This window comes from Chamaea fasciata, unplaced genomic scaffold (genome assembly GCF_029207755.1).
Source record: "Chamaea fasciata isolate MVZ Bird 193981 ecotype frontalis unplaced genomic scaffold, bChaFas1.0.hap1 SCAF_20, whole genome shotgun sequence".
Taxonomy (NCBI): domain Eukaryota; kingdom Metazoa; phylum Chordata; class Aves; order Passeriformes; family Sylviidae; genus Chamaea; species Chamaea fasciata.
The window spans coordinates 6,398,569-6,425,305 of record NW_027094105.1 but is presented as its reverse complement, the minus strand read 5'-3'; the positions used below and the strand labels follow the sequence as shown (position 1 = coordinate 6,425,305).

General features: G+C 51.3%; 1 protein-coding gene across 5 annotated transcripts in view; it reads right to left on the bottom strand.

The window, feature by feature from the left end:
* Positions 1–14,277, bottom strand: part of FUBP3 (far upstream element binding protein 3) — a 39,185-nt gene extending 24,908 nt beyond the window's left edge. For 2 of the 5 annotated variants that reach the window (XM_066201091.1, XM_066201094.1), the window contains exons 1-4: positions 14,155–14,277; positions 6,942–7,044; positions 783–833; positions 285–318 (exon numbers count right to left, since the gene is read on the bottom strand). In XM_066201091.1, the coding sequence (XP_066057188.1) occupies positions 285–318; positions 783–833; positions 6,942–7,044; positions 14,155–14,247 (281 nt within the window). In that variant the 5' untranslated portion in view covers positions 14,248–14,277. Of the gene's footprint in view, positions 1–284; positions 319–782; positions 834–6,941; positions 7,045–7,290; positions 7,301–14,154 lie in introns of those variants that run through there. The other 3 variants (XM_066201092.1, XM_066201095.1, XM_066201093.1) reach the window with 3 other exon arrangements.
* Positions 14,278–26,737: the final 12,460 nt, after the last annotated feature.

Here is a 26,737-nt window from a genome sequence, read left to right as displayed (position 1 = left end):
ATGTCAGATCTTTTTACATTTTTTCTTTCCTGCCCCTGCCAGGGCAGGGGAAGGGAAAGGAGAGAGAATTTAATTTTTTTGGTCCTGCAGATTTGCAGAGACCCCAAATTTCACATCAACTCCTCTTTTTTTTTCCACCAGAACAAACAACTCAGGCTGGAGAAAACCCAAGCTGACAGTTTTTCCACATTCTCAACCTCTGACTTCCTAACACTACTACAGATGGTGGATCAATAAACAATTAGAATTGATCAATAAATAATAAAACATAACCCACTGCTTACCTTTGATGTACCAGGGCCCCTAACTGGTTACCTACTGTGGCAGAGAGAGAAAAAAGGGAAAAAAATCAAAGCATTAGCACGGATAAACTAACTTCATCCCTATAGAAAGGGAGTTCTTACCGTTTCATCAAAAAAGAAAGAAAAGCAAAACAGTAATTTAGGTTCAGTGGCTGAAATGAATGCGTTATGTGGTACAAAACAGGAGGGGATTTCTTGATCAACACACACCATAGCCCAGTGTCCAGCTGAACACAGGATAGGGAATTGATCTGCATCTCCCCATGCTGAGAGTCATGGGAGAAAATCCTGCCTGCCCAAATCCAAATCCCTGCAACTAACCTCCCCCCTTCCCAAATTAAGCCCAAAGTAGTAAAAAAAGGGGAAAGGGGGGAGGGAGAGAAATTTGAAGGAGAGCAGCGTGTATTAAAAAACAAGAATAAAAGCCGAGCAGCCTCAGAGATTCCCTCAGTCCAAGCATTAGACAGGGCTGGCACATACTTCTCTCTGTGTCTCTGATCTGTGCTCCATGGAGCCCACTTACACGGAGACCTGTTAAAGGAATAGGGCTGTTAAGTAACCTCGTGGCACCCAAACAGTGTTTCAACCCAACAAAACACACGTTCTTGAACACATTCCAGGCATTTCTGCCACGTTAGCTGGTGGTCCATCTATGATCAGCAATTATCTCCCTACTGACAACCCCAGACAGACTTCTCCCCCCAGCCCCGACAGATTAGATCTTTCTTCCAAATGTTAATCACGAAAATATCATTAGACCAACTCATGCAAAGTGGGAACACGAGCCCTGCTGGGCTTCCTACTGGACTTTGCCTGCAGCAAACCAGCTAAAAACCAGACCATTTGGTGCTAACAACCAGTTGAAAGATTATATTGCATGCCTGGAGGGCACGGAACAAAACAAATGAAACTGGCCAACATGTGAGCTGTGATAATAAAGATGCTGTTTCAAACTACCTTGCAGCAAGCTGCACATTCTTTGACCTGAAATAAATTGGCAATCAGCTGGCAGGGAGAGAAAGTGGATGCATCCAACACTCTGTAAATCTGGTAGAAAAACGCATCAAGTTTGTGGCCAAACACTTTACCCCAAGAAAACAGACAAAGAGAGTCAACAGTGTATTTCTGCTGTGTGTCGATACCTCCTCTAGCTCAGGACCAAAATATCAACAGCATATCTATTTTATTACTCTCCCCAGCTCAGCGATAAGACAACTGCTGTGTTAATTGACTCCTTTAGATTAGTCTTTGCATATTCTCATCCTGAACATGAAAAGCTCTAATTTGATAACTATGAATACTGCAGTTGAAAAGGGTGGGTGATGTAATGGGGAATATTTGCTGCGGCTGATAAGCTTCTACCACAGAGCTGAGCAAATACAACCAAACTCAGAATCTTGCACCGAATATTACAGAATATTTCCACTCCACACAGCAGGTCTGGTGGTATCGGTGCAGTGTGGGGTTGCCACAGACAAAGCCACTCATCATCAAGATGCCAGAAAGAGTGGTCTTAACTCTGCAAAGGCTGTATTTAAATCTCCACTTGGCATTTCAATTCACCGGAACAGCTCTCTTAGCAATCTGCGCCCGCTGCAGCCGCTGCCCACAAATTATGAGACAGATACACATCCTATAATCAACTCCCCAAGTTCACGCACCCAAGGGAGGAGCCTTCATTTTGTAACACAATCCTACACTTGAGAAAGACAACTTCTGAGGGGAAACCTGTATGAGCACAGGAAGTCAAATCAGTTAGGGAATTAATACTTTAGATGCAGGTAACAATGTCTCTCCAGCCCTTTCTGAGTACTATCCAAACAGTAAGTCACTCACCCCCACAAGGAGGTATCAGCCTTAATGCATGTTTATTGTGCAAATTAGCATGGAAAAATTATGCCACAATAACTTATGTCCACAGTGAACACACCGTGAACTTCCAGTTCACAGATAATTTCTCAAAAATCTGAGATTGAAGGCAAATGGAAAAAAATGGAAATTATTTACTTCAAGCTAGTTACGATTGCTCTGTTTTGGGGGGGAAAAAAGTGATGTGGCTCCCAACTCCAACAACTTAAAGGTCCATTCCTTCTCCAACATGCCCATTTTTCCCTGAAAAACAGGGACTAACAGAGAGGCAGGGCTGGGGCAGCCACAGTACTGGAAGCTGATGCACCATTCCACTGTCTCCCTCCACACCAAGGAGGGGGCTGAACTCTGACAAGCCACATTCATATTTCCCCCTTTTACATCTGTTCAGTACAATTTAACTGTAACTGCAGTCATTTTACTGCAAATAAGGAAAAACACTGAATAAAATCAGCACAATTTCCTATTAATGGCACCTGCTGCTTGATAACTCTTCATTCTGCTTTACGCTTCACCTTAACTGAATTCTACCTAACAGACACTCAAAACAAATGCGGATTTTTCTTCCACCCCATAAAACAGAGCAGTGCCTCCCACTAAATTAATGTGCATGATGGGAATATACAATCTCTTCAGGAATATCTTCATGGCTAGAATAAAATCAGAGCAACACATCTCCTTGAGAGCAGTGGAACAGGGCTGCTTTTCATGCTTTAGAGCCCAAACGGGATCACCATAATTTTTAGAAAGCTACAAAGATAGTTACCCTAATTCTCCACCATTAAATATCAATAGGGTTTTTTTTAATTAACAGTCAGACTCTAATTATTATTGTGTCTGACTTCACTGCAAATCTTTGGAGGATTTTTCCCCTCCCTTAAACCGTCTTATTTTTAAAAGTGCCCCATCTGTAAATTGTAAAGAACAGTTGCATTTGTGCATTAAATGAAATCTTTTGCCAAGAGATCTGGACTTCTGCCCTGATCCTACTGCTGCTGCAGATATGTCAAAGAGCATCAGTACTGACTTTCATCAGCAGTAAGACAGGGATAAAATTCCCTTCTGCCCACCACTATTTTCATTGAAAACACATTGGAGGAACAGCATAAAGTACTCTGGACAGCAGGATCATGTCCTGTTTGAGCCCTTGGTTCTACCACAATCAAGGTTTATTACACCAGAACAGGTCATCTTCAGATCTGGATGTACCAAAGGAGCTTCAGGAGGGGAGAGGAGTGGGGAAAGGGGGATGTGAGGCTTCTCCAAGGTCTCTCACCTTTGTTTTCCCAGACTCAAAGGATGCCCCAGCCTCCAGCTGTAATGCTGCTGCTTAATCCCATGGATCTCACAGGACACTCCTTTAAAGCAGCCCAGAGCAGGGCAAACAAAGGGTAACGTTCTGTCCATCAGTCTCTGCAGCAGACTACATCCCTGCCTCCTTTGAACAAAAGGAGTCTGCTTCTTTAAAGATTATTTAGCATTAAACAAACTTATTAATCTGTGCTGACAATTAGAGGGACTTTTTAATTAAAATAGAGGCCAGGGGCAGCAGCTGGCCCTTAACAGGAGGGCTGGGGTGTGTCCTCAGCAGCAGCCACAGGCAAGATGCCACCAGGTCTTTGCAGTTCAGACTCACCTGTCCCTAGTGACCCCCCTTCCCCGAGAAACATTAACCTCTGCAAGTGGCCACAGAAATGCCAGCTGTGACTTCCCAGGAGCAGTGCAAATAAACTTGATCTCTTCCCTGCACTACAGCTGTTTGCAGGATTACTTTCAACTTGTTTCCAGAAAAGGAAAAATAAAAAAGAAGGCAGGAAAAAGAGAAATAATCAGCCTCAAGCTCCATCTAACACCAATGAACCAGGTTACCAGGGTTGATCCTGCTCATCCTCAGTTCAGATGAGGGTTATGTTAAGGAAGTGCAAAAAACACTCACACATCCTGGTTTCTGATGCTACAATAAATCTCTTTTTCCTGGAAATGCTTTAAAAGCAGCTGAATTTGTTTTGATCAACGCATTGACACCTGGCTTAAGACCACTTCCTCAGGTGGCATCAGGCAGCCACAGCAGCAGCTGTTTACAAAAACAGATGGGAAGAATTAGACTGTCCTGAGGGACAGATAGTTCTCCTGTCACCTTAAATACTTCCTCTGGAGACAATTTTTTCAGCAGTATTAGAAACAGCATTAATTTCCCAAGAGCTGCATGGGGATAAGGAAGCGGTGAGACCTGCACCCAGCTGTGAGCGTGCAGTATACAGGGGGAAATTTCCCACCAGATTTGTTTCCAACCCATCCAGAGCAGTAGAATGTATCCAAATCCACGCACTGTAACATTTCTAGAGCATGTGTAACAACATAATCACTTCTTGACAACAACAGCTCCGAACTGTGGTTCACAGACAAGGAAAAAATGGAGAAAAGTGTGGGCATGCAATTCCAACACCCCTCGTCTGCAGCTAACAGAGAACTAAAAAATCACCCCAATAGGAAATGCATTCCTAATTTAAGTGTCCTATTAAAAGCAACTTCCATCTTCCAGATGTTTAAAGCTAAAGCTGCATTATAGACATTTAATTACATGGCAGCAAGAGCAGGTAGCCCAAGACTAAGACATGGATCATACCAAAACAGAGCAAGAAGCACCCACAGCTTCAGGAATTGCTTTGCCAGGCTGCAGGTGAAGAACAGCACAGGAGAATCCCACATGTAGGGGGGACTCACCACATGGCTCCATCTCAGTAAAGGACCTACTAATACCATTACAAATAAAACCCAACATGACCCAAGCTGAAAGAAGTGCTACAACCTCATCCCTACCCCGACAATTCCTGCTTCTTTGTCACACTGCAGCCCTTCAAAACATTACTTCTGTCATTTCCCTTCTCCTTAAAGATCTCACAGACCAGATTTTTGGGAGGGGAGTTGGACAAAGTTATATCCAGATGTACAGGAACAACCCAAGGGCAAACACAGCATTGGAGTCACTTTAAAAACAGTTACAGACAAGGTGCAGTGGCGAGGACAGGGTGAGCAGAACAACTGCTGATCCCGGAGTCAGGAACAGCCACCCTGGGAGGCTCTCCCAGGAACAATACCCACCCCACGGAGTTATCTACACAGCAGTAATGCACTTCTATGGCCCACACTGCTACTGTATTGACACGGTCTGTGTCAACACAAACAAGGATCACCAAGTTCCAGGGCTCATCAGTACAAGTTTAAGTACAAAGTCCAACCTGTCACTAAAGCACTGTCATGACCATTTCATAAAATACATTTTGTCAAGAGGTCAGATCTCGAGTTCAGTCTGCCGAATCAATGAAAAACACACGCAGGGCAAATGTTGTGAATGACTGCTTCCCAGAAGGCTATTTTTATTCCTTTTCACACATAGCCACATCCCTAAGCTACTCAGACCAAGCTCAGAGCTGTTCAGCATTCCCCAACACCTTCCCCTGCAGAGCTAGCACACACCAGCAATGCCAGACCTCCTGCTTCTCAACAAAAGGATGCTCCAGACCAAGATACAAAATGTGGGGGCTCACCCAGATAAATCTATTCTCTCCTGAAACCCCCAACCAAAGGAGCAGCAGCAACCTGTTGCTCAAACAGAGCCAAGAGCAGAGAACAGAAGTGGGTGGTGGCATCTGTTCAGAAAACAGTAATGTTAGCAAGCCAGAAGCTCCACATGAAAGAAACTTCTCCCCATGCTCCAGCATGTTTTTTCAGACTGAGGAGCAGACATGCAGTTATTTTTAGCCTTTGTATCAGACAGAATTTTTTTTTTTCCAAAATGTAGCGCCAGGCAGCAGCTTGGCTTATCTCCTCAGTACTCCTGAACATATCCATGGGGGAGAGAACCACCCTGCAGGGCTAAGAGTGTCAGGAAAAATAACAGAGGAAATAGCAGAAAGGAAGACATAGCCACGCTTTTTGTTTCTTCTCAAGAAGAGGTGAGCTCCTTGCATCTATACAGCAGCAGATAACACAGTTTAAACATTTCTTGTAGCAATGCATATCATCAGACTTATTAAACCTAAAAAACTCTTAACATTTTTGTTGTTCCCACCAAACATAAGAAACCAGTGGCTTATTTTAAAATTGTAACAATTCATACAATATTTTATGATAGTTCTGGTCCATGCAATAAATTATCATTTGGCCATGGCCAATTTTAAATTCTTCAGAGATTCAAAAATTCTCAAATAATAATAACGGAGAAAGCTGAAGCTAATACAGGAAGTTTCCTTCCAACTTGCATCATCTTCCACAAATACCTTTTCTCCTTAAAATTCATGTACAAAGCAACCAGAACTTGACAGCAACTCAGCTCCTGGGCTGTGACTATGGTCACAGATGGAAAGAACATGTATAATACTGGCCTCACACACTGCCTGCTCTCAGAAAATAAGAGCCATCAGGGAAGAACATGTACTGTGTACACCTGGTGCTCTATCCCTGGGCTCCAGCACAGGCCCAATAAGCAAATCCCTCCTCCCTCCCTCAACTACCACAGACCAAGATATTTAAATGACATCGTTTGTTTGCTAATTCCCAAAGGTCATGAACTAACAAAGAATTGCTTCACATTAATACCAGTGCCTAAGCACACTGTGCAATCTAGGTAAGAGTAAACAGCACAGGGCATCTTGTATGAAATGTCCAGACACAGAAAGCTGCATTTTCCATCCTGAAAACAGACAGCTGCCTCCAGAGATGAATGTCAGGAGCTGCATCCACCAGACTGACTCATCACAGGCAGCTTACCTCCATCATCCAGGGGCCGTTTCTGCACTCCATAACCGTAGACTGACGGGTCCACAAGTGTAGAGTTATTCAAGTGAGGAATATCTCCAATTTTAGCAGCAATCTATAAAAACAAGACAAAAGCATCATCAGCATAGCTGAAGTTTCAGCCACCACAACTAAACACTCTTTCTCCCAATAAAGCATTGACCCCAGGCCAATCTTCTCTCAGGTATTCACTGTATAGGTGGATTTGTAACAAGGTGCTTCATTTGTAAAGTAAACAATTTTCTGCTTGCTTTTAATATTTGCTTAATTAAGATCACATGCACCCAGTTCCTCTTCCTGATCATAAGCAGACATTTACTACCTGGAACATTGTATTCAGGATTACTTGCTCAATGGAATAGCTGACAAGCTAAATCTTGCTAAGAGGAGGGTTCAAACTTAACAAACCAACTCTGTCCTGGAGAAGCTGCCACCACCAGAGGTGTGTGGGAGGACATGTGCTTCCTCCTGCACCTGTGCAGACCCAGACACACAGAAGTGCACACTCACACATCTGTGGGGGAGCAGAGGGAGAGAGGGAAAACACACAGCACAAGGACAGGTTTGGAAACTCCCTGTCAAAGAGACTGGATCACATTTGTTTGCTGTGTGAGGAATAAGCCAGTGGGCAAATTATCAGACCAGAACTAGTCTCCATTTCCTGCAGTGGTCAGTACAGCACAAACACACCTAATGCTGCCTGTGCCTCTGCTTCCAGCCCTTCCAGAGGGGAAACTGCCGTTCCCTGCTGAGCCAGGATAAAAGGAGTTCATCCACAGGAAAGAGGAGACTGTCAGGTATCACAGTAAGGGAACTAAGGAAAGCAAATAAATTGAGACACACACCTAAACATCACTTAATACAAGTGAAAAATTGAGCACATCTCTAGTGACATTTGGGGGACAGCTGTACAGGTGGGTGCTGACAACATGAGCTCTCCCAGCTCCTCCCTGAGCTAACTGGAGGAAACCCACCCTAGAAACACCCAGGTGCATTCCCTGGGTGCTGCAGCCCAGTTAACATCCTCCCAGGGACAGGCAAACTGCAGTCTCACAGCTCTCCTTGCCTACATAAAGTATTTTGCTGTAATAAGCAAGTGCAGAACAAAGTAGTTACAGAACAAATATAAAGTACATGGTATGCTACAGCATTTGCTGCCTTTTCCAACAAAAAGAAAATGACTGAATGAAATCTTTACCAAGAGACTCATCTCACTCCATTAGAACTGGATTTCACCAGAGAATAAGCAACAGGAGCAGATGAAAGAGCATTTTACACAGATATGTTTTAAATGACCAATATATCTAAAGATTTCTAAAAATTTGTGCTTCACTGCAACAGAAAGACATCTACAGTAACTCCGGTTGTTGACACTATCTTCTGCTGCAGAGGAACAAACAACTGCCCAAGATGCAGAACCACAGGGTACTGGAAAAAAGCTATTTGAAATAATCTTGAAAGATTGAGGGCACTGCTTTTAGAAAGAGAATAGGAAACATTCGGTTCAATGCCTTCCATGCAAAGGGCTCCAAGTTTGGACCATTTTCTCCTTATAGTCCATTCTGTCCTGCCTCCTTTCGGAAAGCCAGTAACTTCGCTGTGTCAGAAATGTCAGAGCTAGAGAATAAAACCTTCTGCTGGGACCAGCTGCAATCCTGTAGTGAAGCTTTCATGACAAGCATTTTGCACATCAACATCTCCACTAAGTCCCCAGAAAGCTGGTTCTGAAAGCATTAACACACCTTGTCCTCTCCGGGAGGGAGGGCCTGGTGATGCTTTACCCTTTTGTTAAATGTTGTACTGCATCCATGGATTCAGCCCTTTACCCCCACATACTTTCCCCTCATGTTTGGGATGAAGAGAATTTTAATGAAATACAAAGAGCAGAGATGTTTTCTGACTACTTCAATGCTGAAATATAAAATTTAAAATATATTTTACAGCAATCTATTAACAGCTTTCACACAGTAACTTACAACATAGACCCAAAGGAACAGTGTCAGGTATAACACACCCTGACATATTTTGGGGACATTTGATTTTAACAGCCCCTTCAAGAACTCTCTTTCTGTCAGGAGTTGTTTACCATGCCTTAAAAGTTATGGATAATCCTTTAGAGGTGAAATCACCCACCACAAACTCCAGGAAAAGAAAACACCAGTCTGTGGACAGCAGGAGCTGGCCGAGGGAAGGAAGGCAGCCTCAAGAACAAAGGTGTTCAGGAGCAGCTTGCTGGCACCAAGGCTGTCTACTCCCAACCCAGGGGAGCTTTGTGAACCCCTGCTCACACAGAGATCCCCCTGGCACAGAGTCCTCCAAGTAAAGGGCAAAGCAGGAGTGTTAAAGCAACTTTTGCATTATCAGCTTTTAGGATATTTTCCTTCCCCCTCTGCCACCTTTATTTAAACTTGTCCCCTTATCTCTAAAGCCTCCCAGCTGCCAGTGGATTACAGGCAGACAACAGTGGCACCTCACCACAGCAGGAAAATACACCCTGCAAAATTAAGGGCTGAGCTTTTAAAGTACCTGTAGCAGCTAAAGTACATTTTAACATCTCATATTCAACTTCAAATGGGAAGCTCAGTTTTCATGACAGGTTCAGCAGGGAGGTAAGCACAAAAATTAGGACATGGCAAAAGCAAGCAGACCTAGCTCTTATCTGCCTACATGACCTTGAGAAATGTACTGCTGTTAGCCACTGCTTTTGTCCTGTTCTATGTCAGCCTTAGGTTTTTTCCCTCTATTTCCTCCCTCCCCTAAACCAAATACATCCATTTTATCAAGTTCTGAAACACAATGGGGGAAGAGCATCACTGTTTCTGCACCTAAATTCCCCAAAATAAAGCTCTCCAACAAAGACTTTAAAGGACACAACACAAGCCTCAGTGAAAAACTGCAATGGAAAAGCCAAAAAAACCCCAAAATAATCCACTAAGTTGTGTGAGAGATACAAGTTTTCCTACACCTTGCATTTCTGTTCTCCTATACATCTAACAGCCAGAATAACAAAAATACAAAATACAAGTAATACAAAACCACTTCTAAACAAGAAGCTTCTTTGCTAGGCACACACAAATACCAACATCTGCAGAATTCAGCTTTCAAGAGAACAGGCCCAGCTTCTAGGAAAAACCTCTCCATGGTGCCCCGCAAAGAACAGCAACAGATAAAATCACCAATTCTAGGTATTTGCAGGATTTAAAAAAAACAATAAGGCTCTGTCATCTGACCCTTCAGACTATTCTGGTCCTTGTGCTGCTCCTCCCATTCACTCAGCAGAACACTTGAGTTGGAGGTGACAGACATTTCTCCAGAGCTCTGCAGAAAGCAACAAATCCATCCACAACCATTTAAGCTTCACATCACAGGTGGTTTTCCCAAATACCAGAGTAACTGGCAAAGCCCAAATCTATTTGAGGATGACCTGAAAAAGGACTCTGCAAGGGGGTAAAGAAAAGTTTGTCCAAGACCCCCTCCATCACCATGGAAATTAGAGCCTGATACAGAAAGGGATGGCAAACACACAGCCTGCTGACTCTCAGTCAGTCTCAGGATATTCCCCATTTCTGAGGCAGCCAGGATGGCAATCACAGGCTCACCAAGCCTCAGCCTTTCCTCTCCAGAGCATTCCCAGGACACCCAGCAAGACACTGGTTGGTCAATAGGAACAAAACTTAAGGATGGCCTGAGAGAAATCCATTTTAGTCCAAAGTACAGGCAGCTCTGCTTATTTTCTGACCCCACAATTCAAAAGGGGAGCAAACATCCTCTCTCTCTCTCTCTCTCTCTATCTCTCACCCACCCCAACATATCACAGAAAAGCCACCCTGCCTGGAAGCAGCTGGACAGATCAGTCTACCCCAAGAGCCACCAATCCACTTGAGATGTGATACAGAAGGTGCAGGACAGTGCAGCTCAAAGTCTCAGCACTGCCCTGAAAAGTAATTATTCATAAATCCCAAATATTTCAGAGTCCACAAAAGTATTCAGGCAAGTCCAGCATGAACACTGACCACCATGTAAAGTAATTTCTTCCAAATATATTCCAGGTTTCTATTTTATATTCCTATAATCATCTCACATCCCAGAGGCTCTGAGGAATGCAGCTACTCTCCTTTACTCAGGGAAGTCTTCCTTGTCCTGAAGTTATGTCCTTGTTTAGATATTCAGAACCAAGCACTGTATTCTATAGCCTGATTATAATGTTATGGCTCATGAGGTCTGAATTTTGTAAATTTGATTACTGGTCTTACATGTGACACAAAACCTTGAAAGATCCAAACATCAAGCCAGGGATGACCAACCCATAAAGAAAAAGCTATGGCTGAATTTTTTTCCTCCACACCCTCCTTCCCTTAGAGCAAAAGGAATATCCCAAAAAGGCCAAAAGCTGTACCAGGTCAGTACAGCTCAGGCAAACACAACACCAAACACCCTTGGTGAAAGCTCTGCCATCACCTCCAGAGAAATATCAGGTGAGCTGCCTTTTCATTTCCCCCTGATCCTCATCCAGGAAGCTCCATCACAGATTGTTTGGGTGGTGAGGCAAACATCCATCACCTGAGCAATGCAGAGCGTTTTCAGTGACATTTGGCAACAAGTCACTAGTGACAATTTAGTTCTGTGCAAGAGAAAATCACCTGCTCTCTTACCCGGCCTCTACAGAACTCAATTAAATCAAGTACTTCCACAGGGGAAGGAAATATTTGTCTTTTCATCCCACAAACATTAATGGGAAAAAAAATCATATTCAGCAGGCAGCAAACAACTCACTGCACAAAAATGTAGGACACTGCTCCCCCACAAACACATGCAGAGCCCACATTTCCCCACACACCTGTGTCCAGGGTGAGAGAAAGTCAGGAGGTTGCAGCTGGAATCAAGCTCAGACTAACTCAAGTTTTAAGCTCATGGAAACCCAGCACGTACAGGATAATTGCAGCAAGAACTTGAGAACAAAATCAAGCGAGTGACCACAGCCAGGGCACAGAATTATTTATTATTTATTATTCCACCTCCCTCATGCTGGGGCCTCACAGATTCCCCCCACAAACACGATGACAGCAGTCAGGCAGCTCCAGGTGAGATCCATGTCAGCCAGGGCTGTGTTGGAGCCCAGGATGCTCTGAGGATCACACTTTGACCTGACACTGATCACAAGGGGCACACGCAGCTGCATGCGCAACACAGAAGGGTTTGGGGTGAAGGGACCTCACATATCATCTCATTCCATGCCCTGCCATGGGCAGGGACACCTTCCACTATCCCAGGTTGCTCCAAGCCCTGTCCAGCCTGGCCTTGGACACTTCCAGGGATGGGGCAGCCACAGCTTCTCTGGGCAAGCTGAGCCACGGCCTCACCACCCGCATAGGGAAGAATTTTTTTCTAAAAATTCCAAACTAAATGTCCTCTCTTTCAGTTTGAACCCATTCTCCCTTGTCCTGTCACTACAGCTCCTGATGAAGAGTCTAGTCCCTCTCCAGCTCCCCTGCAGCCCCTTCAGATCCTGGGAGATGCTGTGATGTCCCCAGACAGCCGTCTCTTCTCCAGGAACAGCCCCAGCCCTCAGTCTGTCCCCACAGGGCAGGTGCTCCAGCTCCCTCAGCAACTTCATGGCCTCTTCTGGACTCCAAACACCCACTAAATAAATCCAACAAGCTGCACTTCAACAGCAAATCATTATTTTCTTTTACATCAACGGGTTATTCAACTGCTCACAGGTGGCAGCATGATCAGATATTTAAATAAGGTGTTTTTGCAGTGAGAGGCCCTCAGTAAGAGACAACCAGGACAGGACAAGCACAGCTGCAGCAGCTCTCCATTAACTGCACCAAGCACACTGCCCTGCCTGGCTGCTCCCACGCCACATCCCAGGGACAGGGCTCTTCCAGAGGGCCTGGCTCACCCTGGGGCAGCTCACAGCCCACCAACCTGTGCTGAGAAGGAAATCCACAGCCCCAGAGCAGCTCCTGGTGTGCTGAGAGGTGCAGGGTGTGCATCTACAGCACCAGGGGCCTCTCTGCAGGTCACAGAGGTCTTGTCAGTGAAATGACAAAGCCTGTGCAACAGAAGGGGATTCCTCCCACCTGGCCTGAAAAACTGGAGAGAATAAAGTCAGGGTCTGAGCCCCAGGTGGGCTCTGGCACTCGGCTGTGTTCCAGTGGAACATGTTTAAGTGGAACCTGTCAGAGATGGAACAAACACCTGTGACAGGCCTGGAACAGGAGATGGGAACAGCCACAGCATCCACGATGTGAGCAGCAGCTTCCTGTTCTGCCAAACAGAGGAGCACAAACACCTGGAACATCCTGTACTCAAGGTGAGGCTGTTAACGCCTGCAGCTCTGGGCACTTCCACTGAAACTTCCCATCTCAGCACTGTGTCAGCTCACAGTTCCTCTGGGAAGCACCTCACTCCCCCCTCCCTCTCTCCCTGGGGAGAAGGCCGAGCTCCTGCCCTGCCAAGGTTTGTATCCACAGAATCAATGAGCTCGGAAAAGATCTCTGAGGTCATCGAGTCCAAGCAGCGACTGACTGATCACCCTGTCAGTCAGAGGATGGACTGAGCACCACATCCAGTGTTCCCTTAAACACCTCCAGGGCCGGTGACTGCAGCACCTCCCCGGGCAGCCCATTCCAGTGTCTAATCACCCTTCCTGTGAAGAAATTCCTCGCAGTGTCCAGCCTAAACCTCCCCTGGCATAGTTTAAGACTGAGTGCTCTTGTCCTGTCGCTGGTTGCCCGGGAGACGAGTCCGATCCCACCTGGCCACTCTCAGGTAGTTGTACATTGTGTAAAGCCCCCCTGAGCCTCCTCTTCTCCAGTCTGAGCGGCCCCAGCTCCCTCAGCCGCTCCTCACAGGACACACACACACCGCGGACCCTTGCCCAGCCGCTCTCCGGCCGCTCCCTGGCTCAGCCCACGCACAGGCCCCGTGTGAAACAAGAACCGGCACCGGCTCACACCCACCCCGTGCCCAGGGCCGGCCGGGCCGCCCCTCCCGCACAGCAGCGCTGTCACCGGTCACGGCCGCGGCAGTCAGAGCCCCGCCGCCCCCTCAGGGCACGGCCCCGGAGCTCCGCTTCCCCGGCACTGGGGCAGCGGCCCTGCCCCGCCTCCGCCCCGCGGCCTAGCGGCGCTCCGCGGCCTCCTCCCGCCAGCCCCCGACCCGCCGGCCGGCACCTCACCTGCCGGGCCCGGTGCAGAGCGTCCACGAAACCCTCGGGCTTGATCCCCACGGGCGCCGCGCTCTGGCTCTGCCCCTGCGCCAGCTCCGCCATGGCCCGCGCCCGTCCCGCCGCTCCGCCCGGGGCCCGCGCCCGGAAAGGGAAGGAGCCCCCCGCTTCCGCCGGAAGTGCCCCGGAGGGGCGGGGCCGGGGGGGGCTCGCGCCGCGGGGCGGGGCCGCTGGCGCGCCGTGGGGTGGGGATGGGGGCGAGGGGCGGGGCCAGGGTGGGACACGCCCACATGGACCCCGTGCCCGCCCCCGGGATGGGCTTGGGGACACGGCGGGGACACGGCGGGGACTGGCAATGCCGCTGTCCCGGACCCTACCCTGCCCCTGCCATCCCCTCCCCGCCTGCGACATCCCATTCCTGACCGTGCCATCCCATCCACACCTGTTCTGTCCCATTCCTGACCGTGCCATCCCATCCACACCTGTTCTGTCCCATCCCTGACCGTGCCATCCCCTCCCCGCCTGCGACATCCCATTCCTGACCGTGCCATCCCACCCACACCTGTTCTGTCCCATTCCTGACCGTGCCATCCCATCCACACCTGTTCTGTCCCATTCCTGCCACGTCCTGGCCAGTTCCATCCTATTCCTGCCTGTTGCATCCCATCGCTGCCTATTCCATCCCATTCCTGTTGTTCCATCCCGTCCCTGCCCGTGCCTTCCATCCCTACCTGTGCCCATCCTCTACCTGCTCATGCGAGCCTGTCTGTGTCATTCCATCCCTGCCCCTGCCTGTGCCACCCCATGCCAGGCTGTGCCATCCCCTCCATCCCTGCTGTGGTGTCCCACCAGAACCCTCACTTAACCCGTCCCTGGCACACACCTCCCACTGTGCCCTGCCTGGTTTGGTCCATGTGTTTGAGGACCATGCTCCTGACTCACACGGCCATGGTTGGACACTGCCATGGTGTTGGTGACACTTTTCACAAAGCTTCTGGGCATGGAGTGCTCTGGGGAGCTCTGCCAAGAACTGAAGCTCTGGAGGTGCCCCCAGGTGTGGTCCAGCCCCCAGTCACATTGCTCCTGCCACAGTGGAGCAGCAGCAGACTCAGGGATGATGCAAGGACCTGTTAGTCAAGGATTAATGCAAAGAATATGCAAAGCTTGTTCCTTGAGCAGGGCCCTACACAGCCCTTCCTGCTGCTTTCTGTGAGTGTCATTTCTGAGTGATACCTCCCAAAATGCAGCCTGCACCCAGCTCCTGGCCTGGCTGGGTTTGCACGCTGAACCTGGAGTAGTCCCAGCTTCTCTGATCCCACAGCCTGTTTCCCAAAGCCCTGAGAATGAAATTCAAAACCCGGCTGACGCCCCACGTAGCTCTGTGCTCCTCCTCGGCTGCTTCCTGCTCTTTCCAGTTCTGTGCATCTCATTTGTGCCTACATGAGAAGGCAGGAATTGCTGAGCAGAGGGAATTATCTGGTGGCTTTCCAAGAGCAGGGCACACCTTCTTCACTGGGGTGCAGAGTCTGTTGCTGGTCACCTCGGTCACACCAGTGGGCTGCTGATCCCCAGCCTTTCCTCCTTTCAGAACCTGGGATCATTTTCTTAAGCAAAAAGTCCATTTATTTTAGGAAAAGGGACACAGCCCATGGGGGAAGGATTTTAACCACAGAATCACAGACTCTTTGGGTTGGAGGAACTTTAAAGCTCTGCTGGTTCCACCTCCCTGCCTCGGGCAGGGGCACCTTCCATTAGACCAGGTTGTTCAGAGCTCCATCCAGCCTGGCCTGGAGCACCTCATTACCTAAGATGATCTGTATCACCACAGCCATCCCATCATCTTCAGAACACAATGGAGGCAACATCTCCAGCCATGCCCAGGGCTTTGCTTCTTCCTCTCTTGGAAACAGCCCAGAGACTTTGGATTCAGGGAATTTTCCTCTCCTAACTCCGGCTGGGAAGACCCAACGAGCTCAGCACCAGCCTCTCCTCAGCTGTCCCTTTCCCCAGCCATATCCTGGGTGGGGGATCACCCCAGCTGCCCCACCTGGCCCTCAGGGGTGCCCTGCTCTGAGCAGGATCCACCCCGTGACACTCCAGTGAATGCCAAACTCAAAGTGGCTGCAAAGGTGACCAACCAACCCTGGAACCTAAAACCACCAGTGCTGGGACACCAGCAGGGCAAAGCTGGAACCTTCCCTACCAGACCCAGCATGGTGCTCAGGGCTGTGGGAGCTGAATTTTGGATGCCTCAAGCCCTGGCAAGAGACAGAAAAGCCTCCTTGGCACCGGCAGAACTAGCTGAGGGACCAGGCTGCCGGGAAGATGACAGCCAGCCTCAGCACTGGAGCTGGCAAGAAGAAGACATCAGGCAGCGATTGAAAAGAGGGAAATTACAGGCCTTAAACACATCCAGAAACAAATTTCTGATGTAAATCTTCCTTCTGAGGAATAAAAAAAAAATAATAAAAAAAAGCAAGGCAGTGATTCTACGCCTGCATCCCCCGGCTCCCCCCGAGGCACACACACACCTTTGCACACACACGCGCTGAAATTAGTTGTGACAGCTGAAATTCTCCACTCATCGGATGCCGTTTGACAGGGTACTTAAAAAAGGAGGAGGGAAGGAGGAAAAAAAAAAAAGATGGGGAAGAAGAAGAAAAGGGAAAGTGGTTTGGTGTCGCACGGGGGAGGCAGAGGGGGGTGATGTGGTGGGGGGTTTCAAGTGATACAAGACGCATAATTCAGGCTTCTTGGATTGCAAAAGCTCCTCTTACCTAAAGGGCCTGCTGCCTTTATTTTTATCCAAATGGCTCAATTACTGCAAAGCCCCACAGAGAAAATTATGGATGTTTGCCTCTATTTTTCTCCCCTTGTCTCGACAACTGTAGATATTTTGTTTTCCTTCTTTCCTCTTTTTATCTTTTTTTTTTTTTTGTCTCCCTTGTGGTGGTGGTGGTTGTGGGGGGTAGAATGTGGCTGGAAATGAGGATGGGGAGGTGTGGGGGACCCGGGGTGAGGGGTGGGGTGCTGGCATGAGGTGGCCCTGCCACCATCACACACCTTGGTGCTCTCTCCATCTCCCCTATGTCACCTCGCACCTTTGGCTCCTCACATCTACTTCCTCCCTACAGCCCCCACTCTTCTCCCTTCCTCCAGCCCTCTCTCCCACTCTTCTCCCCCACCTCCCTCCTCTCCTTCCCCCTACTCTCCTCCCCACCACCCCCTCCCTGTGCCTCTCAAAGCCACCATAATAGCAGCTTGTTTGGCACTTCACTTGGTCTCAATGAGAAAATTCCCCTCTCTCCCTCTCTTCGCCTTCGTTATTTCCAAACCCTGCAATAGCTCCTTTGCTCAGGGCTGCGGGAAGTGCCCATTTTTCAACATTTTTCTTTGGCTTATGTTTGTCATCCTCTGAATTACCGCACCGGGGAGTCCAGTCAGCCCGACACCGGGCCCTGCTATTCACGCCTCTCCTGCTCCTTGAGATCATGTAGAGAGAAATTAGTTATTTATTTCGAGCACCACTGCAATGCACTTCCCCACACAAGTGTTTGTTTTGATCCCCCGCTGGAAAAGGAGGCTCCACAGGCAGCGCTGGGTCTGGTTGGAGATGTGGTGAGGGCAGGGCAGGGTGTGGGAAGAGCCAGGGATTCCCAGGAAAGCTGTGAACACAGAGACCCCCAGCATGGGCCCTCACCATGCTGAGCTGCCTTTCTGCAGGTCCTGAGAGCTTCCAAGTGATCTTGTCTCATCAGGAAATGTGTCTGTCCGTGGTTTTATCTCTGGGTCAGACACAGGCCTGGCACCAGGGGATCATCCCACCCCAAGGTGGCCATGACTGTACCAGGCAGTGTGACCCAGGAGTCTCTGCCAAATGCTGAAAGACTGGACAGATTTTGTGTCTGGAAGAAGAAACTCTGTTCTGACCACTGGACATGGTCCCCAGCCCCGTTCACCACCCGTTGTTCTGCCCACTCTGTCCCACTTTGCAGAGCAGGGCCAGCCCTGCAGCAGCAGCAGCCAGCCTTTTGTGCAAGGGCAGCACAGACTGGGAAACATTCTCCAGCTCAGAGATAGCCCCAGATGATGGGAGCTGGGAACTGCCCACCCTTGGAGATTGTGATCCACCTCCTCTCCTCCCAGTGCCAAGGTCAGGAGCCAGTGAGTCCCATGGCAGTGGTGCCATTGCAGACCAGGCTGGCATCGCTGTGGCTCCATAGTGAGGATGCTGCCAATGCTCCTGAACCCTCCTCCTTGTGGAGATGCCATGGCCACGCACAGGCAGCACTGGCACTGGCACCAGCAGGCTACAGGGAAGGGGCCCAGGGAGCTGCAGCTTTAAAGAAAGAAGAGGAGCAGCGGGAGGAAGAAAACACAAAATTGGCCCGGTGGGTAGACCTGCTATTTAAGTGCGGTTGAGAAAGGAACAGGAGGAATTACAGGAGAAATGATAGTGCCCTGACAGCTGCCATTTCCCACCACCAGTCTCCCCTAATGGAGTCCTAATGTAGTGGTGGGCTCTTCACTGACAGCCCAGCCCGAGACAGGGCTCGTCTTTGTGCTGGTGACAGATGGGACAGTCCGGCAGCAAACCTGTAATCCTCTGATTTCTGCCGCCGCTGGCTCCGCTTAACCCCTTCCTTCCCTAACGCCTGTGCTCTGCCAGGTGTGTGGGGTCAAACCAGCCCACAGGGTCCCCCACGGCCCCACGGCGGTGTCCGGGTCTGACAGCAAAGCGAGGGAATGGGAATGGGAATGGGAATGGGAATGGGAATGGGAATGGGAATGGGAATGGCAGGCAGCTGCCGGCGCCTCCCGCCTCATCCCTTGGCCGCCGCTGGGGCAGCGTGTCAGAGGCTCAGCCTGGTCACCGAGCCGGAGCAGGCGGCAGCACCACTCCCTGCGGGTCTCTCGGACTCTGCTCTGTGCCGTCCCCCGTGCCACTCTGCCCTGCGACAATTCACTGCGCAGGTGAATGTGGGCAGGTAAGCACGGGCAGGTGTGCTCAGTGCCCGCAGGGAAGGCTCCGGGCTGCCTGCCCAGCACAGCGCCCACAGGGAGCCTTCCCACTATCCGGCACTGTTTCTGAACCTCCTTGCCTGCCTCAAATCAGCCCCAAACCAGGGTGTGATTGGGTGGTTTCAAGAGAAAAGGTGTGACAGTTCCCCCCGCCCCCAGACCAGGCGGCAGTGAATGCACGCTGCTCCTGTCCTGCTCCGCAGGATGCCGGGGGTGGCAGCAGCAGAAGCTGTCCAAGTTTTTCTGCAGAAAAATAAATGCAGCTACTGCACATACTTGTCTGTCTGCTGGGGGGGGGGGGGGGGGGGAAGGCTGGGTCCTCTGGCTGCAGAGGGGGAGATTAACCACCCTCTGTTCTTTCCCATATCCCAAAGAGCCCAAAGGATTCATCAGGAGGGAATTTTGGATTCATCTCCATTAGCCAAAGGTCCAAGCCTCTCTGCCTTCCTTCCACCACTGAAGCATCTCTCACTTGCACCCTCTCTGTCCTCCATCAGGCTCCTGGATCTCCATCCCCACCAGTGAAACCCACCGGCATCCCTCTAAGCTGCAACAAAGCTCTCTCCCATCAGCATGGGGCAGCCAGCTTTTCCAGCCTTCAGCTGCAGAGCCCTCAGCTCAGAATCACAGCCACGGAGCTGAAAGTCACCAGTGTGGCAGGGTGGCACGCATCTCATTCCCCCAGAGCTCCCATTCCACTGCAGCTGCCTGCTGCCTTCCTGCCTGCTTTCCTTCCCAGGAAGGAATTAGAGGGTAGGACAGAGTCCAGGGAGCTCTGCTGCATCCATCTGCTCGTCCATCCTGCTGCAGAGTGAGGGCTGAGCAGAGCCCTGGCTCTGTGACCATCCTCTCCAGCCCATGCAGACCTACCAAAGGCCATGGGGAATTGAAACATCCCAATCCCATATCCCTGCCCCAGCACACCCTGCCGAGCAGCTGAGACCTCCAGGGCCAATCCTGGTGGGTGCCGAGGGTTCCCATCACCCTCGGGTTGTCGGGTCCCTGGCAGCATTAGACCCTCCCTGGCAGGAAAGCGCAATGCGGCGCGCGCGGGCCCTCGGCACAATTAGCCAACAAGTGGCTGTTTTGTGAGGGATTGTTGCTGATGTGTTTTAAGTGGCTTTCTGAGTGGAAAATGCGAGGCGCTGGAGAGGCCGGCAGACAAAGAGGGGGATGCATTAGGTTTTATTGGTCTGCTTCGAACACATCTGACATCACTCCACGGAGCAAGTTCTGCCTGGCTTTAGGGAAAATGAAAAATAAAGCAAGAAAAAGGGGCCGAGGGTACAGGGGCGGGGGGAGCGCCAGTGATTCAAGCAGGCAAGTGGGGGCTTAATAGCAGGAGACACTGGAGCAAACTGTGTCAACCAGATGGGACCCGGGTGCCGCGGGAGGAGAGGGGAATTAGCCAACCCGCGCTTTGTTCCTGCAGAAAGCGCGGCCCTCTCCCCCCAGGAGCTGCCTACATGTGATATAATACAGCCCCTTTCAGCCGCTAAGCTGGCCAAGGACAAAAGTCACCAATAAATAGCGAGAGGGTGAGGCTGAAAGCAAAAGGCAGAGTTGCCAAGAGCCCCCTGCTTTCTCCTTGGGCTGCCCGAGCTGCTGGGCATCTGCCCCGGCTGCTGGCGCAGGGACCAGTGGGCATGGCCATGGAGGTGCTGGGGCTGATTCTGTGGGACAGGAGGGGTTTTGGAGACATGGTGTCTTCAGCAGGGGTGATGGAACCTGTGGGGTGGCGTTGGAGTGTTGTCCTTGTGTTCTTTGCCTTGATTCCCTGAGCTAAGCTGTAAAAGCAAGAGCTCTCATGCCTTGGGCATCCCCCAGTGTGCAGCAAGAAGGGTTGGAGGCTGTTCCAGCCAGGTCTCTCACTGCTTGGACTTATTGATGATCATTCTTTACTGTCACTTCCAGGCTCCTGTAAAAACATCCCCAGCACCAAGCAGAGCAGTACAAAAATCCCTCATCCAGGCCCAAACCACGAAAAAGAAGCAGATCCTCCAAAGCAGCCCCACACCTGCTGGGGGGGAGACTTGAAGGTTGAAGCCATCCCAGCTCCTCAAGATTTGAACGCAAAGATATCCCAACTACTGTACCCCAGTGCAGAGTGTGAGACCCACAAAATGGAAGGAGGAGACCCCAAACATCTCTGGTCTGAGCTGGCACCCATGAGTTAGGGTCTTCCTCCCTTCCCAATCCCCAGAAATGACCCAGCCCAGTTAAGCATTAAACCAGCCATGGGGCTGTGCAAACAAGCGGGATCTCCTCATCCCCTCTTTTCCCTGGAGGGATCTTCCTTGCTCTTGCAGAAATATTGATCCAGATAAACCAGGGAGACACATTAGGTGCCCCGGGGAGGGTCAGCAGATCAGCGGCTCAGCTGGGCCCCTGCTGCCCACAGGGTCCAGCTATGCAGGACCAGGATGGGCAAGGGGAGAACTGAGGGCCTTGGGAAGCCCCTCACACCATGGAAGGGGCCAGGGCCAAAGTGCTTTAGCCAAGGGGAGGTAAAACAAATCGATGAGGGGCCGCCGTGACACGCTGACCCTGGCGCTGAGCCGCGGTTTTAAGGCGTGACAGTAAATCTGGGCGGGGGGCTCCGAGGCAGATGGCTGGAGGGGGGAGTGAGACGGGGCTCTCACTGGTGGGACAAGGGAAGGGCAAGAGCTCCCAAACTGAGCAGAGGCCAGCAAAGCCCCCAGGGGAGGAAGAGGAGGTGGGAGAGGGGAGCTTGGACGCTGGCACAGGGTTGCACCAGGGTGCCCCTCACAGCTGAGGATCACTCCCAGTGGTCCCTTCCTGCTGCTGCACCTGCCTGGTCCAGACCAGAGGGGGGTACCAGAGCCGAGACACCTCGAGGCTTTCTCCAAACCCGTTTCCAGATGAGGGGAAGCATCCCTGCTGAATGGAGGTCTCAGTTTCCAGCCCTCATCTCCTGGCTCCCACCTCCCATCTCCCCCCCCCCGCCGAAGCCAGAGCAGAGGGCAGGAAGGCACCAACGGCTGCGGATCCTGTTACCTGCGGCCAACAAAACCTACCTGTCCCTTCCCAGCCACTCCCCCTGGCCCCTCTCCGGGGGCACCGAGCAGAAGGGACCCCCTGCCCTGATCGAGTGACCAGATGGACGGTGGGCTCACACCGCAGCCTCCTCTGTGGGTCCCTTGTCCCTCCCGGAGCCGGCTGAGCTTTGACGCTCTGTCCCCCCGGGGCAGCCTTTGTCAGGGGCGTGCAGAAGGGCCCCTGTGTGTCCCTCTGATCCCCGCCGGCCCCACAGCAGCGCAGTCCCCGGCCGGAGCATAAAGCTGGCTTTCAGGGACACGGCGTTGGGAAACTCCCGGGGAAGAAGCAAGGGAGCTTCTTGTTAAACGGGGAGACAAAGCCACCTTGTTAAGGCGTTTACAAAGGCGGCCATCTCCCCCTTGCCTGGGAAGCTCACGACCGGCGACTCCCAACCTCACCGGGGGGGATGGCTTTCCCTCGGAAAGATGGGAACATTTAACAGCCGCGCCGTGCTGCAGCCCTGTGACCTGTGTGAGGAGCCCAGGGCGCCTTCTGTGCTCCCACGAACCACTCCAAGCCACATCTCCAAAGGAAAATGGGAACCAACCACTCATCCTGTGGGGAATCCTGTGGTTTTCCCAGGAGAGCACCAGTGTCCCTGCTGAGGGGACGTCATCCAGGGCTAGGGAACGCCATCTGCACAAAATGATGTAATACCGGGCAGCGCGAGAGGATTTTCTGTCCCTCCTTTGGGAGAGGTGGTCCGGGGTCCCCTCCTACACACCCCACAGATGGGAGATGGAGCCCCAGGAAGGGATGTGATATGGACACGGTCCCACAGGGCACAACCACACAAGATTTCCCTGCTTCCCTCTGGCGAAACATCGTGGTTTTCCCCTGCATGGACCCAGTGTAGCATTTCTTTGCCCAACAAAATAAAGTTTAAGCAAAAATGCAGCAGCTCCAGAGCTTTTCTATCTCTCCAGCAATTTTCTCTTAAAATCCACCTATCCTCACTGTCTTCTGCAGGAAAAATTCCTGCCCCAACAAGGTTGGCAAAACCTTTGGCATGACTTCTGTGGAATCTGATGGTCACTCAGCCTCTGATGGTCCCCCCACCAAGCCCTTGGGCTCCCCATTTTCCAGCCCACATCTGGGGGCTCCACACACCACGGCCACATCTGAGCCCCTGGGATGTGCTGCCCACACCTGTGCATTGTTCTGAGCTGCTCTCGGCAATTCATGCTAAAATCCACATGCACATCAAACCTTAAACCTGGTAATTACCTCTGCCTCCAGAGAAACGGGAAAATGGATGATGCCATCGGGATGCAGCAGGATGAGGTAGCCAGGGATGGCTGGTCAGCTTTAATAAACAGGACCCCCTAAGCCCAGAGCCCATCTGGGTGTGACTCGCAATGGGGAAGGGAAGGGAAGGGAAGACCTGGCTCTGCAGCAATCCTGAGGAATGGGCAGAACAGGACGAGTTCCAGGTGGGGAGTCCCACCAAGCAGCAATGTGGCCAAAGAAGCCAAACTAACAGCAAGAAGCCGCCACCCTCTCTTTTCCCTGCCTCCCTCCCACGTGTGCAGGTGGAACTTTAGGGTTCCACATCCCTCCTGGCATCATCCTTCTCCTCTTCTCCCTGGGGAAATGCCCCTTCTGGAGACCACATCACCTTCTCTTCTTTGACCCAGCACATGCGAGCTGCTGTGGCTGCCTGTGCTGTGTGGTGACACCGGGGGTGCCAGTTCTTCACTGGGAAGCCCCAGACACAGCTCTGTGCCCCATGGAGCCAGGCTGGAGGCAGCTCTCCCTCCCCAGGACAGCAGTAAATCAGAGTGCTACAGCTTTAAAGAAGTGTCTGCTCCTTGGCAGGGCTGGTGGCAGCGGCGAGAGCCAGAGGACACCTGCGGAGATCCTGTACAGCTGGGGAAGATTAGCCTTTTCCACTAGACAAGACCCATTACCATGTTCCAATATACCATCACTTCCGCTAGGAGAGCCTGCAGATGAGATATCGATTGCAGTGACCCTGGACAAGCCCTTCACCGGAGCCTGGGAGGGCGGCAGAGCAGCCCCATGGCAGAACCCACGGTGCAAAGAGGGGGTGCAGCTCCCCAAAGGCATCCCCCCAGGGGACTCGAGGGCGGCAAGGGGCTGCAGCAGAGCTGGAGTGATGGGTGATGCTGTGGGGGGATGCAGACAAGAGCTACAAAGCCCAGCAGGGACCCAGGTCTCTTCCCAGGGTCCCTCTGGGCTTTTTCCAGGGCAGCTCTGCCCTGGGAATGGGGAGCCCCCAGCCCACGTCCACTGCCCTCACAGTCAGGTGGGAGTTACAAAAACAAGCTTGTCACTTTGAAAGGCCAAAATATTCCCCCCCAAACATCTCTGCTGGGGAGTTCCAGGTGGTTCAGGAGGTGCTCACAGAGTGCTCTTTGCCCACTGCTTTTCCCTCCTGGTAGTCCCAGCGCCTGAAACACCTCCCTGAGACACAGCGGGGTGGAAGGACACTGGGAAACTGAGAAACCACCAGAGCTTGGGAATTGGAAGGGCTGATGGCAATTAAGGTAGCTAAGTAATTAAATGTGGTGTCTGTCTTGCGGCATCCTATCACTGGAGCCCCAACAGGAAGTGCAGGCACTGTGGTGGGTGTCCTCCATCCTTTGAACCCATGATTTCTGAGAGAACTTTTCCTTCTCCAAGACTCACACTGGGTTTGACTTGGCTTTTTGAACACACTGAGCTCTGCCGTGGCAGCTCAATCCACTTGCAGCCCAGCTGGAAGCAGCAGCTGGAAGCTGACACGCCATGCTCCTCCAAGGCTGATGTGTCATGTCCATCACTGCCTCTGAGAGCATCCCTGTGCTTCCTGAGGAGCTGGAGCTGCCATGATAAGGTATCCTCTACCCTGAGCCCAAAACCTCACTGGACACTCCAGTGGGTGCAGGGAGACAGGGGCACCCAGAACCTCCTCAGATCTGGGCTCTGAAGGGCTGCAGTGTGAGTGCTGGAGATATTCCAGGAGTGGGAGTTAAATGGCTTTTTCCAGGAGATGATTTAAGCACCCAGGTGGCCTGACTGGCACAATGAGCCCTCACAGTGCTTTTCCAGCATTTTTAAGCTTTGGAGAATAAGAAGCTTCTGCTGAGACACTTTGTTTTGTTGTGGTTTTTTTGGGTTTCCCCCCTCAAACAAAAGACATCAGCTCCTCATTGCACCAAGTTGTTTCAAACTCCACTTTTCGAATGGACAGCTCCACCACAGTCAAGGATGGGCACGGGAGGGAACTCTCACAGCTTCCAGGGCTACTCATTGTCCCATGGTCCAGCAGAGCATCCGTCCTTGGAGTGTGGAAGGGAAGCAGCACTGTTCCCATCCTTTTGGGGATGATTCCCCAGGAGAAGGCTCCAGATGAGGTTCCAAACCCTTCCTCACACCTGAGAATGGGCTGCTGTGGGATGAATAGGGCTGGTTCAACACTGGGCACCCATGCCAGGGTGGCTGGTCAGCACAACCTGGTGACCACCAGCCCCACTGGGGGCCCATGCAGGACCCCATGTGCAACTGCACTTGCAGCATGGACCTGCTGCTGAAAGCAGAGGGGTTAAGGGAATGGGGTGGCCCTGCAGAGCATCCCTGCCTCCCCATAGCCCACAGGGGTTGGACAGGCTCCACCAGCCCAGAAAACCATTTCTCTCCCCTCTCCTGACAGCCCTCTGCTGCTTTCTCCTCCCAAGATGGTCGCCGCCCATAATAGCAGGGAAAGCCACATCCAAGCTGGGAAAATAACATGTTATTTTCCCAGCTGTGATGTCAGAGCTTGTCACACTTGCTGGCTCAGCAGCAGGGTGGGCAGGGCACACCTGGATGTCCCCAAAAGGCCACTTGGCCTGGCTGTTCCGTAGGGGCTACTAAAATGTGCCCATTTTTGGTAGCAGCTCTGCTTTTGCTGCCCAAATGCGTTGGGAAGCAGCACATTGCTGCTGCTGGGATGGGGCTGCCCAGCTCCCTGACACCACTCTGGGTACCAGAGGAAGCCGCGTGGTTGGTGCACCCCCAGCTCCAGGGAGCATCTCTGCTCCTGTCCTGGGGACACCTAGTGTGGGGAAACCACAAACCATGTCCTTCCCCAGTCTCAGCAGCGCTGAGCATCACCACATTCTCAATGTTTGCTCGGTTAGGAAATCCAGCCCTTTCCTTTTCTCTTTCCTTTCCCTCTACTTCCACCACAGCTCCAGGTTTCTCCCGCTGAGCCAGGAGCATCGGGAGCACAGGCATCTGTGCTGCCCAGCCCGGAGCAAGCACTCCTTTCCTCCTGCAACACCATCACAGGATATTTCCTGCATTTTCGTCTTTCCCGAGTCTGCTCTTTAAAGCTCACTCAGCAGAAAGGATCAAACCCCGTTAACCCCTACCCACCCAGCTCACCCCTGCAGCCCCTCGCTCCCCACCTTCGCACAAGGTACCACCAACCCCCCACGTCCTTCGCAGCCACTTAATCCATTACCAACTTCACAAAGCCGGGCTGGGGGAAGCGCTGGACCAGAGGAGCAAACAAACGAGGCAGGAA